This window comes from Schistocerca nitens, chromosome 2, assembly GCF_023898315.1.
Source record: "Schistocerca nitens isolate TAMUIC-IGC-003100 chromosome 2, iqSchNite1.1, whole genome shotgun sequence".
NCBI classification, from domain to species: domain Eukaryota; kingdom Metazoa; phylum Arthropoda; class Insecta; order Orthoptera; family Acrididae; genus Schistocerca; species Schistocerca nitens.
This window is the reverse complement of record NC_064615.1, coordinates 510,853,479-510,870,217: the sequence shown is the minus strand read 5'-3', so window position 1 is coordinate 510,870,217 and position 16,739 is coordinate 510,853,479. Positions and strand designations below refer to the sequence as shown.

Genomic DNA, 16,739 nt, shown 5'->3' with positions numbered 1-16,739 from the left:
GCAATTAATGGTCAGCAGCGTATGTAGAGAAGTCGCAATGCCAGAAAAGTGCCACAAAATGCGCGAAGGCCAACAGAGGACTGATGCTTGCTTCAGGGACAGAAAGCTGACTTTGTATAAGCAAATGTAGCTTATTGCAAATAAATGAGAGTCCAGGGTAGAACCCACGGGGGTGGATGCGTGGCTGGGTGGAACCGGTTGTGGGGATCATGATATCCTATCTTTTTTGCATATATTTTTACGTACGAGGTGTGTTTAAAGAAACTTCGGGAATTTTTATTTTTTGGAAACAGTTTTATTTGTTCGTTTACATCAGTGTTATCCCCTTCAAAATAGACACCATTAGGTATTATACACTTATGTCGGTGCTTTTTACTATTAGATTAGATTAGTACTTGTTCCATAGATCATGAATACGACACTTCGTAATGATGTGGAACGCATCTATCACCTATACACTTTTGGAACTCAGCCTTTGCGATAGCTTTTAGATGTCTCAGAGATGCCTTTTCAATCTCATCTACGGTTGTAAATCGACAGTGCTTTAAGGTTTACTTTGTTTCTGAGAACAGGGAAAAACACTTGGGCCAAGACGCGAATAGGTAAACAGAGGAAATATTACGGAATCGTTTTTGACCAAAAATTTACGGACAAGCGATGAGACCTATTCTTTGCTTCCCCAGAACTCTGGGCGTTTTTCTTTTTTCAGAATGCTTCACGCAAACGGCGTTGAACTTGCAGGTAGTACTCCTAGTGAATCGTTCGACCTTGTGGTAAGAACTCGTGGTGCGCTATGCCGTTAAAACCGAAAAACATAGTGAGCACATAACCTTCACATTTGACCTCACTTGTTAACTTTTTTTTTCGGTGTTGGCGATTCGGAGTGCTTCCACTGGTACGGCTGGGCCCTAGTTTCGACGTCGTATCGATAAACCCATGTCTCATCAACTTTTATGACACGTTTCCGTAATGCTGCACATTTGCTGACTTCATCTAGCGACTCCCGAGCAACTTTCATTCGACGCTGTTTTGGATCGATATTTAACAATTTTGGAACAAATTTTGCTATCAGACGTCCAACACTCAAAACATTCGAAATAGTGTCGTAGTGAGAGCGAACTGATATGCCGGCTTCATCAGCGACTTCTCTAATTGTGATTTGGCGATCGTTAATAATCATTTCTTTCACTGTTTTCAACATTTCGTCAGATGATTAAGTGCAGGGGCACGAAGGAGCTCTTCATCTTCAGCATCTTATTCGAAACACTTACACACCCGTAAAGCCTTGTTTTACTCATAACAGACAAACCAAAATCAATATTTTATATTTCTAAAACTTCGCTGCGCTCTAACTGCAAAATTTAATACAAAGGCTCTTGCCTGTTTTCATACAAAATGCACTCATGAGTCAAAACCCGGTGATTGAATATCGTCTAGTGGCATTGCGGGCAGGAGACGTAAGCAGTTCAGAAGCGAGCTACTGAATTTGTTACCTGTTGGTTCGAACAACACCGAATGTTACGGAGGTGCTTCGGGAACTCAAATGGGAATCTCTGGAGGGAAGGCGGCGTCCTTTTCGAGAAACACTATTGAGTAAATTTAGAGGACCGGCATTTGAAGCTGACTGCCGAAAGATTCTACTGCTGCTGACATACACTGTGCGTAAGCACCACGGAGATAATGTTCGAGAAATTAGGGCTCATACGGAGGCATATAGATAGTCGTTTTCCCCTCGCTCTGTTTGCGAGTGGAACAGGAAAGGAAATTACTAGCAGTGGTACAGGGCACCCTCCGCCACGCACCGTACGGTGGCTGGAGGAGTATCTATGTAGATGTAGATGTAGAAGGAAAGTACTGATATACAGGGTAGTCAGTCTGAAAAGCTTGTAAGGGTGTTGCAGACTAGGTTGTGCTGAGAAATAATTGTTAAGAAAAATTTCGATACTTTGCGTGGCTTCCGAGTTACTTAGCATTGAAGTCAGCAGATCAGGCTGCTGCGCGTGCAAATTCAAGCTGCCCGCGAGAAACGGTGTCGCCAAACGTGTTCTTCGCTTGGTTTCCTAAAACCGAACGAGAAAGCGATACAAAAATTTTGACATGGGACGGTAGTAAAGGCAGAACCCGAGCGAAAGCCTGAGCAGTCTCGTGCGCTATCATCTACGCTATGAGGAAAGCTGACACTGATTGTATCTGGCGGGACACTTGAATTTGCGCGCGCAACGGCCTGATTGGCTAACTGCAGCACTAATTAACTCCGAAACGTCGCAACGTATCGAATTTTTTTCTCAACAATTATTTTTCAGCATAACTACCCTGCTACACAATTACAAACTGTTTCTGGCTACCCTCTACAACCGAAGTAGAACGAACGGGTAATCATTCCAGCGGCAAATGGGGAAATCCACAGACATATGTGAATTCTGGCAAATAGTAGATTATTATGGTCCGGGACCTGGGACAAGCATATTGAAAACGGCAAAGCTGGTCAGTTGTTCATGTACTATTGTCACAAGCATCTATTGGTAGTGGTCAAAGTATGATGAAATCAATAGTTAGTCAACACTATGTAAAGCGCGATTGGTGATGATATGTGGCAGGTATGACGACTGGTTACAACGCTGGTACAGGGACAAGTGTTTCGCAGTACATCATTCAGCGTACACTGTTAAAGATGAGGCTTTGCAGCAGACGTCTCCTACAAGTCCCCATGTTTACCCAATGACAGAGGGTCTATTACTACTGTAGTGGGCACAGGATCATCGATATTGGACAGTGGAGCAGTGGAAACGTGCCACTTGGTCAGTTGAATCATGTTCATACGTGTATCTGGTTGATGGTCGTGTCTGGATATGCCATTACCGAAGTGAACGGCTGCTCGAAACATGCACCGTGCCACGGATGCTGGATGGGGAGAAGGGGGTCAGTTTTATCTTATGAAGGGCTTTCAGCTAGCACCTGGGCTTCCATGGGACCTGTGTTGGTCATCAAAGACGCCATGACAGCTGTGGACTACATGAACACTATTGTGGACCACCTGCATCACTTCATGCCTCTTCCATGATGGAAGAGACATCTTCTAACTGGCCTGAATTGTGCTGCTTTGGGTTAAGAAGTATGATAGTGAACTCATGTTGATATCTTGGCCACCAAAATCGCCTGTCTGAATCCAAAGGAGTGCCGTTGTGAAGTTATTGGGTGCCAGCCCCACGATCACAAACAGCTCGTAATTTATAATAACTGCATGACCTGTGTGTACACATCGGGTGCCACACACCTCCAGAAACCCACAATGGACTTGTCAAATGTATGCCATGCATAATCGCTGCTGTGTTGCAATCCAAAGGTGCACCAGCATGTTATTAAGCTGGTGGCTGTAATGTTGTGATTCATCAGTGCAAACAATCGCCACTGCTACCAGAACAACATGTAAGCTTTTCGACAGCTGACAACAGATTAAATATCCAATATGGCTTACACTATGAATACTTTTCAGACATGTTTACCAGCACAATAATAAAAAATTGTGTGCAGCCAACTAAATACTACACCCAAAACTATGAAATTCCCATTGCCTTTTGAACACATCTTGAGTCAGTTTTCAGATTTCACTTTTAAATTACACAGAAGTGGAATGGAAAACAGGTTGCTCATACAGCCATACTTTGCAGACTAGTGCTCACAGTCATAGTACTTCATGATATACTGGTAACTAGGAGTGTACATCAATGTTATTGTGAAAATTATGATGTTATTGAAATTGTGGTAGCTTGCTGCTACTATAGCTCTCAAATTAATTGTGTGATGTATGTACACCTAAAATTTTTTTAATATATTTTCTAAAAGCCTATATTTTTCTGAATAACAACATCTTAGACTTTGGCTATAGCAATGTACTATTCACCTACTGTATGTAAACACATTATTATTATTATTATTAAAATGGACACATCCATGACATGTTAACAGTGGGGGGTGACTGGAAGTTATATATGAGATGGTGCGGGGAGTCATTGACAATATATGATTCCTCCTCCCCAGAACTGAAACCTTGATCTGTCCCCCCCCCCCCCCCCCCCCACCTCCACCTCCTGAAGAGTTTCAATATTGTTCGATTACACAACTGACAAGCAGTCATTGAAAACAGTCACAACAATTAAATGTCTAGGAGCCTGAGTTCAGAATGATTTAAAGTGGAACTACCAGTAACACATAATAGTACTTGCAAGAAAGACAAGAAGACCAATTGAGATTTATGGACGAAGGAAAAATAATACTCTTATCTAGTAGGGTAATCACAAAACTATTGTTTGCTTTATTCTTGAGCATTATTCATCAGGCTGGGACTGTTGACAGGGAGGGTTAACAAGGGGGTAAAAATCTTAAGGTCCATTTACCAAGAAGCAAATGAATCAGAGTCAACTTTAGTGTCTGAGCTTTATTAATAGGACATTAGTTTCTTTTCATTCAGTGAAGCATAACACTAAGAAATTCACACTGCACCGCATTTCACTAATTTTATCAGATGACAACTACTACTCACCACCACCACCACCACCACCACAACCACGACTATTATTGTTCGTGTTTATTCTAACTGATGTGGTTATTTAATGCTTTTTACCTTCATAGGTGCTCTCTGTCTGATAGTTGCATGATGATAACTGGATCTCTTCATGATGCATTTTGATTAGTCATCCGATTCACCACTGTATTATTAAATGTTGTTATTATGGAATTCATCTTTCCAGCTTGAATTTTCTTATTCTTGGCATTTAATATCTAGATTGCAAAGAAACTTTCTGAAAATATTACCTGAATGATACAGCTATGCAGTTAAGACATAATAGGTGTCAGTAATGGCCTTATTTCTGTACTCTGATATTTTTATATCATTGTTGCTAATTTATCCATAAGTAAAAGGCCCATAAACAAATAATAAATAGTATATTAACTGTGGTGGGGAGGGTTGGAAGGTACATTTGTGAAGGATTTTCCAACTGAACGAGTTTTAGCAATAAATAAACAGTTTTATTTTATCATAAAATAATCTATATTTTGTAGAGCTCTTTATTCATATCTGATCTTTAAATGAACTTTCCAACATGCAGGTATTTCCTGGACATGAGTTCCATCATCTGGCCTCTCTTTCAGAAGAAGTGCCCATACTTTCATGCAGTGGGCTGACAAAGAGGTAAGCAACTTGAAATTAAATATTTGACTAATATTCTCCTTCATTAATGCAGAACGAAATGAAGAAAATAATTTTGCTATTCTTGTCTTTATAAATTATCAGATTGATTTAATTAAACAGATTAACATATATAAATTTCTAAATGTATTACCTCAATTCTTGCTACACTACCTTTTCTTAAATCTTTTCCTACACTCACATTGCATGTCTTATGACATAATCACAGTCTTTAAGATAAATGTTCATGTCAAACTTGGTTGGGCTTAAGAATAAGAAATACCAAGCATCTATCTGAAATTGATCATTGTAATATTAACAGCCAAAACAGCTGCAGCATATTTCTAATCACAATCATTGAACTGTGCAGTAGGACGTAAAAGCAATAAAAACTATGAGTTGATCAGATATACTTACAAAAGTGAAACTGTCTGCTAGAATACATTGTCAATTAATGGAAGACACTGCTGTGTCCCACAACGTCATACTGCATTAAATATCATAGAATAATGTGAGTCATAAACATGAACACACACAAGATGTCGTGTCCAGACAATGAATGGTATGGCACCATCTGTTTGAGCTTGCTACTGCCTGCACATGTTGCCATAATCAGTTCTGGTTTGCAGTCCACAATCTCTGTGTGTGGCAAGAATCCTAGAGACATGTGCCTTGTTATGTTCATGTCAAGAGGTACAGTGATATTTGTAATTAATTATAACATGAAATAAAAAAATTTACCAGCCAAACTTTGTCTAAAACTTTTTTCTGGATACTTGTACCATACAACTTATTACAATAAATTCTGATTTGCATTGTTAACTGGGAACTTATAAAACAGGGTGGACAAAATAAAATTGGCCTAAAAAATATTAAGAATAAGACTGCTGCTGGATTGACCCTTGTTAATGAACATCACAGATGATGATGGAAATAGCCACCACTGACTTCAATGTAGTGTTATCCTCGATTTCCTAAACTGTGAGATCCAGCCTAAAATATAGCAGAAAATAGTGATTTCAATGTTATGCTGTAGCTCTTCCAGTGTGTGAAAATTAATTGTTCACCTGACCCTTCAATTTACCCCACAGGTAAAAATCACAGGGAGAGTGATCAGGTGATCAAGGTGGCCAGGAGATTGATTTGCTGATTGTCCTCTCCTCTCCAAATACTTCATGCATTTGTGACGAGGTTGTAAAGGCAGAGTGTACTGCTGCTCTGTCTTGTTGAAAATATCCATTCCATCTTTTGTCTTTTTTGAATTGATCCACATACAGATCAAACATTTTCTGAACACACAGGTTAACATTAACAGTTTGGTGACAGAATCATGTTACAATGCAGACACCAGACATTGATCAAAGAGTAATCTTGAGATTATACATAGGCTCTTGAAAGTACTGATGGGGATTTTATGATGCATATTGGTGTGTGTTCTGAGAGTTCATATACTCTGACAGGCTGAACCGTACTTCTTCTGAAGAAACATATAACCTGAGGCTCCAAAGGTCCTGACACTACTTCAGTCAGAAACCACCGGTAGAACTCAACTCGCAAAAGTTCATCTGGATACTTTAAGTTGTGCATAACAGTAAATTTGTGATTTCATAACTATCATTTGCATTCATAAATCGTGTTGAGATTTTGTTTTGTTGGGTGTTGTTCCAGGCTTTCCTTCACTTCAGCCACATTTTCTGGTGTTTGAACTCTTTTCAAATAGTTACAGTTTTTATTCACTAAAGAGCCCATGATGCACCATCTTGCCACTAAGTTCTGCATTGCAGACTTTCCTGGACTTTTGCCAAAACACTTTCAGTCTTAAACTTTTGCTCAAACAGTTCCGCACATATTTTCCAAGAACTGTGCTTTACATAACACTTGACAATGAACGCACACCATTTTGTGTTGCATTCAACTGGTCACTAAATGTGTGTGTTCCTCTCACTCATCCAAATGTAATACAGCAAATTACACAGGACAGAGCATATGGTAGATGCACGTGTGCAGGCATATGAGGATGTGCTGAGAAGTAAGATTTCTGAATTTTTAAGTAAGACAGATGTTATTAACATTTTACATCTTTATTCTTCATGTCTACATATTTGCATCACTCTGCCACTAGAGGGCTCCAGGTTGTAGCGTGTAACATGCTGGTCTGTAACATAATTTTGTTGGTGCATGAGAAACAGCATGCTGCAACAGAAATTTGAATTCAAAGAGTTCATCCAGACATACAGCACCCTTTCCTTCACCATAAAAATGCCATCATACATGAGCACTGCATCATTTGCAACAATGTGACAATTGGGTTCACGGTCATTGATCATCCTCCATACAGTCCTGGCTTGACCCCATCCAATTTTCATCTATTTCAAAAACTTAAGGAACACCTTTGAGGACTTCGTTTTGATAGTGATGAAGTGATGCAAGCAGAGGTGAGGTTGTGGCTCCATCTACAAATACAAACATTCTGTAGTGAAAATGCCATCATACATGAGCATTGCAACATTTGCAACAATGTGATAACTTGGGTTCACTGTCATTGATCATCCTCCTTCCCCATGAACCATGGACCTTGCTGTTGGTGGGGGGGGGGGACCTTGCGTGCCTCAGCGATACTGATTGCCGTACCGTAGGTGCAACCACAATGGAGGGGTATCTCTTGAGAGGCCAGACAAACGTGTGGTTCCTGAAGAGGGGCAGCAGCCTTTCCAGTAGTTGCAGGGGCAACAGTCTGGATTATTGACTGATCTGGCCTTGTAACACTAACTAAAATGGCCTTGCTGTGCTGGTACTGCAAACGGCTGAAAGCAAGGGTAAACTACAGCCGTAATTTTTCCCAAGGGCATGTAGCTTTACTGTATGGTTAAATGATGATGGCGTCCTCTTGGGTAAAATATTCCGGAGGTAAAATAGTCCCCCATTCGGAACTCCGGGCGGGGACTACTCAGGAGGACGTCGTTATCAGGAGAAAGAAAACTGCCATTCTACGGATCGGAGCATGGAATGTCAGATCCCTTAATCGGGCAGGTAGGTTAGAAAATTTAAAAAGGGAAATGGATAGGTTAAAGTTAGATATAGTGGGAAGTTCGGTGGCAGGAGGAACAAGACCATTGGTTAGGTGACAACAGGGTTATAAACACAAAATCAAATAGGGGTAATGCTGGAGTAGGTTTAATAATGAATAGGAAAATAGGAATGCGGGTAAGCTACTACAAACAGCATAGTGAACACATTATTGTGGCCAAGATAGACACGAAGCCCACGCCTACGACAGTAGTACAAGTCTATATGCCAACTATCTCTGCAGATGACGAAGAAATTGAAGAAATGTATGATGAAATAAAAGAAATTATTCAGATAGTGAAGGGTGACGAAAATTTAATAGTCATGGGTGACTGGAATTCGGGAGAGAAGGAAACGTAGTAGGTGAATATGGATTGGGGCTAAAAAATGAAAGAGGAAGCTGCCTGGTACAATTTTGCACAGAGCACAACTTAATCATAGCTAACACTAGGTTCAAGAATCATGAAAGAAGGTTGTATACATGGAAGAATCCTGGAGATACTAGAAGCTATCAGATAGATTATATAATGGTAAGACAGAGATGTAGGAACCAGATTTTAAATTGTAAGACATTTACAGGGGCAGATGTGGACTCTGACCACATTCTATTGGTTATGAACTGTAGATTAAAACTGAAGAAACTGCAAAAAGGTGGGAATTTAAGGAGATGGGATCTGGATAAACTGAATAAACCAGAGGTTGTACAGAGTTTCAGGGAGGGCATAAGGGAACAATTGACAGGAATGGGGGGAAAGAAATACAGTAGAAGAAGAATGGGTAGCTCTGAGGGATGAAGTAGTGAAGGCAGCAGAGGATCAAGTAGGTAAAAAGACGAGGGCTAGTAGAAACCCTTGGGTAACAGAGGAAATATTGAATTTAATTGATGAAAGAAGAAAATATAAAAATGCAGTAAATGAAGCAGGCAAAAAGGAATACAAACGTCTGTAAAATGAGATCGACAGGACGTGCAAAATGGCTAAGCAGGGATGGCTAGAGGACAAATGAAAGGATGTAGAGGCTTATCTCACAAGGGGCAAGATAGATACTGGCTACAGGAAAATTAAAGAGACCTTTGGAGAAAAGAGAGCCACTTGTATGAATATCAAGAGCTCAGATGGAAACCTAGTTCTAAGCAAAGAAGGGAAAGCAGAAAGGTGGGAGTATACAGGGTGTTACAAAAAGGTATGGCCAAACTTTCAGGAAACATTCCTCACACACAAAGAAAGAAAATATGTTATGTGGACATGTGTCCGGAAACGCTTACTTTCCATGTTAGAGCTCATTTTATTACTTCTCTTCAAACCACATTAATCATGGAATGGAAACACACAGCAACAGAACGTACCAGCCTGACTTCAAACACTTTGTTACAGGAAATGTTCAAAATGTCCTCCGTTAGCGAGGATACATGCATCCACCCTCTGTTGCATGGAATCCCTGATGCACTGATGCAGCCCTGGAGAATGGTGTATTGTATCACAGCCATCCACAATACGAGCACGAAGAGTCTCTACATTTGGTACCGAGGTTGCATAGACAAGAGCTTTCATATGCCCCCATAAATGAAAGTCAAGAGGGTTGAGGTCAGGAGAGTGTGGAGGCCATGGCATTGGTCCACCTCTACCAATCCATCGGTCACCGAATCTGTTGTTGAGAAGCGTACAAACACTTCGACTGAAATGTGCAGGAGCTCCATCGTGCATGAACCACATGTTGTGTCGTACTTGTAAAGGCACATGTTCTAGCAGCACAGGTAGAGTATCCCATATGAAATCATGATAACGTGCTCCATTGAGTGTAAGTGGAAGAACATGGGGCCCAATCAAGACATCACCAACAATGCCTGCCCAAACGTTCACAGAAAATCTGTGTTAATGACGTGATTGCACAATTGCATGCGGATTCTCGCCAGCCCACACATGTTGATTGTGAAAATTTACAATTTGATCACGTTGGAGTACATACTGACGAAACTAAAATGAGCTCTAACATGGAAATTAAGCGTTTCTGGACACATGTCCACATAACATCTTTTCTTTATTTGTGTGTGAGGAATGTGTCCTGAAAGTTTGGCCGTACCTTTTTGTAACACCCTGTATAGAGGGTCTATATACTTGAGGACAGTATTATGGAAATGGAAGAGGATGTAAATGATAATGAAATGGGAGAAATGATACTGTGTGGAGAGTTTGACAAAGCACTGAAAGACCTGAGTCGACACAAGGCTCCGGGAGTAGACAACATTCCATTAGAACTACTGACGGCCTTGGGAGAGCCAGTCCTGTCAAAACTCTAGCATATGGTGAGCAAGATGTGTGAGACAGGCGAAATACCCTCAGACTTCAAGAAGAATATAATAATTCCAATCCCAAAGAAAGCAGGTGTTGACAAATGTGAAAATTACCGAACTGTCAGTCACAGCTGCAAAATACTAACGCGAATTCTTTACAGACGAATGGAAAAACTGGTAGAAGCCGACCTCGGGGAAGATCAGTTTGGATTCCGTAGAAATGTTGGAACACGTGAGGCAATACTGACCTTACGACTTATCTTAGAAGAAAGATTAAGGAAAGGAAAACCTATGTTTCTAGCATTTGTAGAATTAGAGAAAGTTTTTGACAATGTTGACTGGAATACTCTCTTTCAAATTCTAAAGGTGGCAGGGGTAAAATACAGGGCGCGAAAGGCTATTTACAATTTGTACAGAAACCAGATGGCAGTTATAACAGTCGAGGGACATGAAAGGGAAGCAGTGGTTGGGAAGGGAGTGAGACAGGGTTGTAGCCTCTCCCCAATGTTATTCAATCTGTATATTGAGCAAGTAGTAAAGGAAATAAAAGAAAAATTCGGTGTAGGTATTAAAATCCATGGAGGAGAAATAAAAACTTTGAGGTTCGCCGATGACATTGTAATTCTGTCAGAGACAGCAAAGGACTTGGAAGAGCAGTTGAATGGAATGGACAGTGTCTTGAAAGGAGGATATAAGATGAACACCAACAAAAGCAAAACAAGGATAATGGAATGTAGTCGAATTAAGTCGGGTGATGCTGAGGGAATTAGATTAGGAAATGAGACACTTAAAGTAGTAAAGGAGTTTTGCTGTTTGGGGAGCAAAATAACTGATGATGGTCAAAGTAGAGAGGATATAAAATGTAGACTGGCAGTGGCAAGGAAAGCGTTTCTGAAGAAGAGAAATTTGTTAACATCGAGTATAGATTTAAGTGTCAGGAAGTCATTTCTGAAAGTATTTGTATGGAGTGTAGCCATGTATGAAAGTGAAACATGGACGATAAATAGTTTGGACAAGAAGAGAATAGAAGCTTTCAAAAAGTGGTGCTACAGAAGTACGCTGAAGATTAGATGGGTAGATCACATAACTAATGAGGAGGTATTGAATATAACTGGGGAGAAGAGGAGTTTATGGCACTACTTGAGAAGTAGAGGGGACTGGTTGGTAGTACAAGTTCTGAGGCATCAGGGGATCACAAATTTAGCATTAGAGGGCAGCGTGGAGGGTAAAAATCGTAGAGGAGACCAAGACATGAATACATTAAGCAGATTCAGAAGAATGTAGGTTGCAGTAAGTACTGGGAGACGAAGAAGCTTGCACAGGATAGAGTAGCATGGAGAGCTGCATCAAATCAGGCTCAGGACTGAAGACCACAACAACAACAACAGTGACAGTATCAACAAACTGGTCTCTTGTTGGAAGAAATGTGTTCGTCGGCAGTGTGACTGTGTCGAGAAACATACTTGTAGACATGAAGAATAATGATGTAAAATAATAACAACATTTGTTTTATTTAAAAAGCCTTAAGAGTTTTCACACAGAAAATTTAGAGTCATTACTTTTCAACACACCTTCATATGACAACAACCAATTGGTGCATCAGAATAATGGTTTTAGCATTTTCTGTGATGGGAAGTTCTCCTGTTTATTAATAGGGCCAATTCTTCCGCAGTCTTATAGATATCTTCTGGGTCAGTTTTATTTTGACCACCCTGTATTTCTTAAGATTTCTGATAATGTTTCACATCTTTAGTATGTATGTCCCCTCTAATATTATGATTCTATCTCCCATAAAATTATCTTGAGTCTTCATTTCAAATTCCATGATGAAAAAGAATTCTGAGATGAGAACATTAATGGGAAGCAGACAGTAATAAAAGCTGCTATACATATTAAAAATGACAGTAAAAAATTTTGGTAGTCTCTTGGAACAGGGAATGCCTTGCTGCTTCACAGAGAATTCAAATGAGAAAATATGAAATGTTCAGCCTTGACGTGAAGGACTTTGCTTTTTTAGGTCATAAAAGTGCTTACTTTTTATGCAGTCTCCTTTAAGTTGATTCACTGTGTCCATTTTATTTCCAGTCTGTAGTTTCCATCCATGAAGTGTGATTCTGGAAAACCTGAAAAATACCTTACTACAAGTGCTATATCTTCTTCATTAGACTCAAAGACTTCCAGCTACCAATTGCTTTGGATATGGGAGTGGGAAGTGTCACAGGTCCCAAATCTGGTAAACAGGTGAATGCTCAAAAGATTTGTACTCATTTTAGAACCCACAATTTCTTGATTGCCACAGTGTGAAGTTGCATTGTGCTAATAAGAGACAGTTTTCCTGCTTTTACCAGCCAGACTTTTTTTCGCGTGTTTTTCATACAGTTGGACATGAAGACTTACATAATGTTCAGCACTTATTGTTTTACCTTTTGCAAGATCATCACAAATAAGGTTTCACATATAAGATTTCTAAGAATACAAAGGGATGATAAATTAAGATGGAACGGTTGGTTGGTTGATTCAGGGGAGGGGACCATCAAATTATGGAAGGATGGGGAAGGAAGTCAGCCATTCCCTTTCAAAGGAACCATCCCAGCATTTGCATGAAGCAATTTAGGGAAATCACAGAAAACCTAAATCAGGATGACCGGACATGGGTTTGAATCGTTGTCCTCCCGAATGTGAGTCCAGTGTGCCAACCACTGCATCATCTCACTCGGTAAGATGGAATGAAGATATTGATTACCTGTTCACAAAACTGACCTCAGAATACTTTGCACTAAGAGCTATTTCACTCAGTGTTGACAGGAAAATAACAATTTTGTATTTTTTGCACATTTCCACTCTCTAATCTCATATGGTATTACATCTGAGGAAATGCTGTAAAGGCAGAAAAAGTTTTTAAGATACAGGAATGAGCTTGGGAGGTTGATCTGTAGTGTCTCAAATCAGACATCCTGTAGGCACCTATTCAGGACACTTTGGATGTTTACACATTAACTCAATGATATTTGTAATTAGTAACAAAAACTTCTCCAAACTGTGATATTCACAATCATGACACCAGGCAGAAGCAAAGTCTTCACAGAGACTCAGTAACTCTCAATATAATTCACAAAGGAGTTATCCAGGTTGGAAAAAGAATTTACTATAAGCTTGCATGGAATACAAAAAAGGGCACCGACAACCATCATGTATTCAAGAGGCAACTAAAACAGTTTCTCATAAACCATTCTGTATATAATTTAAATGAATTTCTAGAGTTTTAACTTTTTTAAAAGATGTATTATGTTATAAAGGATGTAATTTGTATGCTAATGTAAGTAACTTTGTATGTATCTGTATTGTCTGCAGTAGTGATGTTTTTCTTGAAACCTTGAATGTAATCTTGTGTACGTTAGATTTATATTGTTCCTGTACTGTTTGCTTTTCTTCTCTTTTTGCCCACGGAGTTGAGTTGTCCTACATTACAGTACAACCTTTGTACATAATTTAATTTAACAGGACCAAATAAAAAATCAAATCAATAGGAAGAATTTGTTTTGCACATCATAGTCGATACTAGGTACCACATTATTGATCACTCCTTGCAACTCTTTCAAATTAAGTGTCAGTGGAGGCAGGAACACACACTCTTTGATATAACCTCATAAAAAGAAATAATATGGAGTTAAGTCAGATGACCAAGGGGCCATTGAAGATCAGGAGATTCGTAGTGGGAAGTACATCCAATCCAACACTGAGGCTGTTTGGCACTTAGGTAATCACAAACTTCTGAAAGAATGTGTGGTGGAGTACCATCTTCTTGCAAAATGAAGTCTCCACTGTTTTGCTCTAATTGTGGCATAAGCCATTGCTGCATATGTCGAGGTATACAAAACCAATCACAGGTACTCTGCAAATTTATATGATCCACAACCTTTTGAAGAGGAAACGGCTCAAGAGACATTAACTTCATGTTATAAAATAATGTTTTCCACAGTCTTGTTTGGATGTTCTGTGCCAACATGTGTGTTGTTATGATTCACCTATACAGCCACATGAAATCTGCCTTTGGCACTGAAAATGAAACTGCTATGAAAAATTGTCTTCTTCCAATAGCTGTTGCAAGTCATTAAAAAAGTCAGATTTAAGCTCATTGTCCCAAGTAGCCAGCACTTGTAACAGGTGCAGCCAACATGGTTTACACACAGACATTTTGGTAGAATTTGGCAGACAGCTGACTACAGTAACAGCTGTTCTATGCCCGCATGTGTCATCAGTTGCTTGGGCTCCTAAATGTATGATTCCTGAACATGCTCCACATTCTCTGGAGATGGTCCTGCCCCCTAGTGGTGTGCTCTGCAACTATTACACAGCATGTATTGCAGACTGAAACTTGCAGAGATGCTCTATCCACTGATGTGTATGATTGTTCTTTATCTCTCTTAGTTTTCACTCAGTTGGCTTCTGAAACCTCGAAGATGCATGTGACTAATCCTCTGTTTCTGGCATGTGGAATAACTTGAAACAGAGTTAAAGGCTTCCTTTCACTGTTTTCACTGTTTTGACTGCCAATAATTATCAGCATAGCCTAATAAATTATTGGTGGATATTTGCAGAATATTATCGGCAAATGTTCCATACTTAACATGTTGGGTGAACTTTGAGTAGACTAAAGAAAGAACGGTAAATGCTGTTCACAGAAAACCTCATGTGCAGTCTAAGTGATAAAGGACTGCAGAAGACTACCCCAGAACAACATCATAGGAATGCTACAATAACTTTCTATATACCATCTTCAGTATATTGTTCAACAGCGATGGACATAATCGGGACCTGTACCCAGTGGCCCTCCTTCTCTTAACACCATATATAAGGACAGTTCCATTCTGTAAAATATGCAACACTATGTGAATTTCACTTATAATCACAGAATGTGAAATGTTTCAAATAGCATAACACCATATGTAGCCATGTCAGGTAGCAATCACACATGTGCATTGTGACTGCCAATGGTTATGATAATGATAGTTCACCTTGTGCCTAATGAATTTTGAGACTGACATCTCAAAAATCTTTTTCTCGGTAGTGCTAGTGATTTTTTTGGTGGTGGGAGGACTAAGTCAGAGCATATTGAGATTTCTGAGTCCAATAATAAACTATTTTAAGAATAAATAGCTGCTCTAGTTTCACAAATCAGCACTGCTCTCAGAATGGCACTTTATACAGGGTTAAAGCACCTGTCAATTACTGTTAAACATTACTTATTTTAGTTGCACACTTTTGGCTGAAATTGACTTCAACCACTGCTGACACACATCCTGTGATCTGTTACTCTCTTCTACAATAGCATCAGTGTGACCTAAGAGCACATTAAGTTAATCGTGCATAAGAGTGAAACTGCCACTATCCACTCATCAAGGACATAAAACACAAAATAATTAAGTATCAACTGCTTGAATAATGTAGAATTTTAGCAATATGGAGAAAATGCAGAAATAAACTAGATATGGAAGATGCTGTAAACTGGAAAGTTCAGCTCATGTGAGAGCATCAAAAAAATGGAGTATTTTCTAAATTTTCTCCAAACAAGATAAATAAATTATGTTTAAAGAAAAATGACCACAATGATTGCGACAATGATTGTGACAAAGATTTATATTTCCATTGACTGGAAATATTCAGTGAGGCTTTGAGTTATGTGGAGACAATGTTAAGTCAGTCACATTGTATTCCATAGTATGCAGTTGATTTCTGCCCCAAATTCTATCTGTGAACACAAAAGGAACAATCAGGTACCAAGTGCAACTACCCTCTGAAATTCACTTTGCAGTGACTTTTAGAATATCCATATGATACACATATATACATACATGTGGATTCTTGCACAACAATTATATTAATGAAAAAAGTTCTGTTGAACTAGTTAAAAAGCAATGGATGTAGAGGATAGGTGAAAGGAACAATTAGAATAAACTACCCCTTTTTAAGAGGCTGCTTGGTAAAAGTTTCTAAGACAGCCAGGACCCACAGTTGAAAATTAAATATCCTTCTCCATGTTGCTACAGCGAGTAAAGAGTAGAATGCATTCACAGTGTGTACTGCATCTATTAGAACCTCAGATAACAAAGATACATTAAGGCCTAAGGATTACAAACTGGCTTTGGGTTAGAAAATGGCACACTATCAGTGGTTTGTTACAGTGAGAGTGCCCAG

At 39.3% G+C, this 16,739-nt stretch overlaps 1 protein-coding gene across 1 annotated transcript in view; it reads left to right on the top strand.

The window, feature by feature from the left end:
• LOC126236493 (tyrosine aminotransferase) overlaps nucleotides 1-16,739 on the top strand; it is a 174,745-nt gene that overhangs the window by 128,637 nt on the left and 29,369 nt on the right. Inside the window, exon 6 of the mRNA XM_049945848.1 lies at nucleotides 5,109-5,191. Coding sequence (XP_049801805.1) covers nucleotides 5,109-5,191 — 83 coding nt within the window. The remainder of the gene's footprint in view (nucleotides 1-5,108; nucleotides 5,192-16,739) is intronic.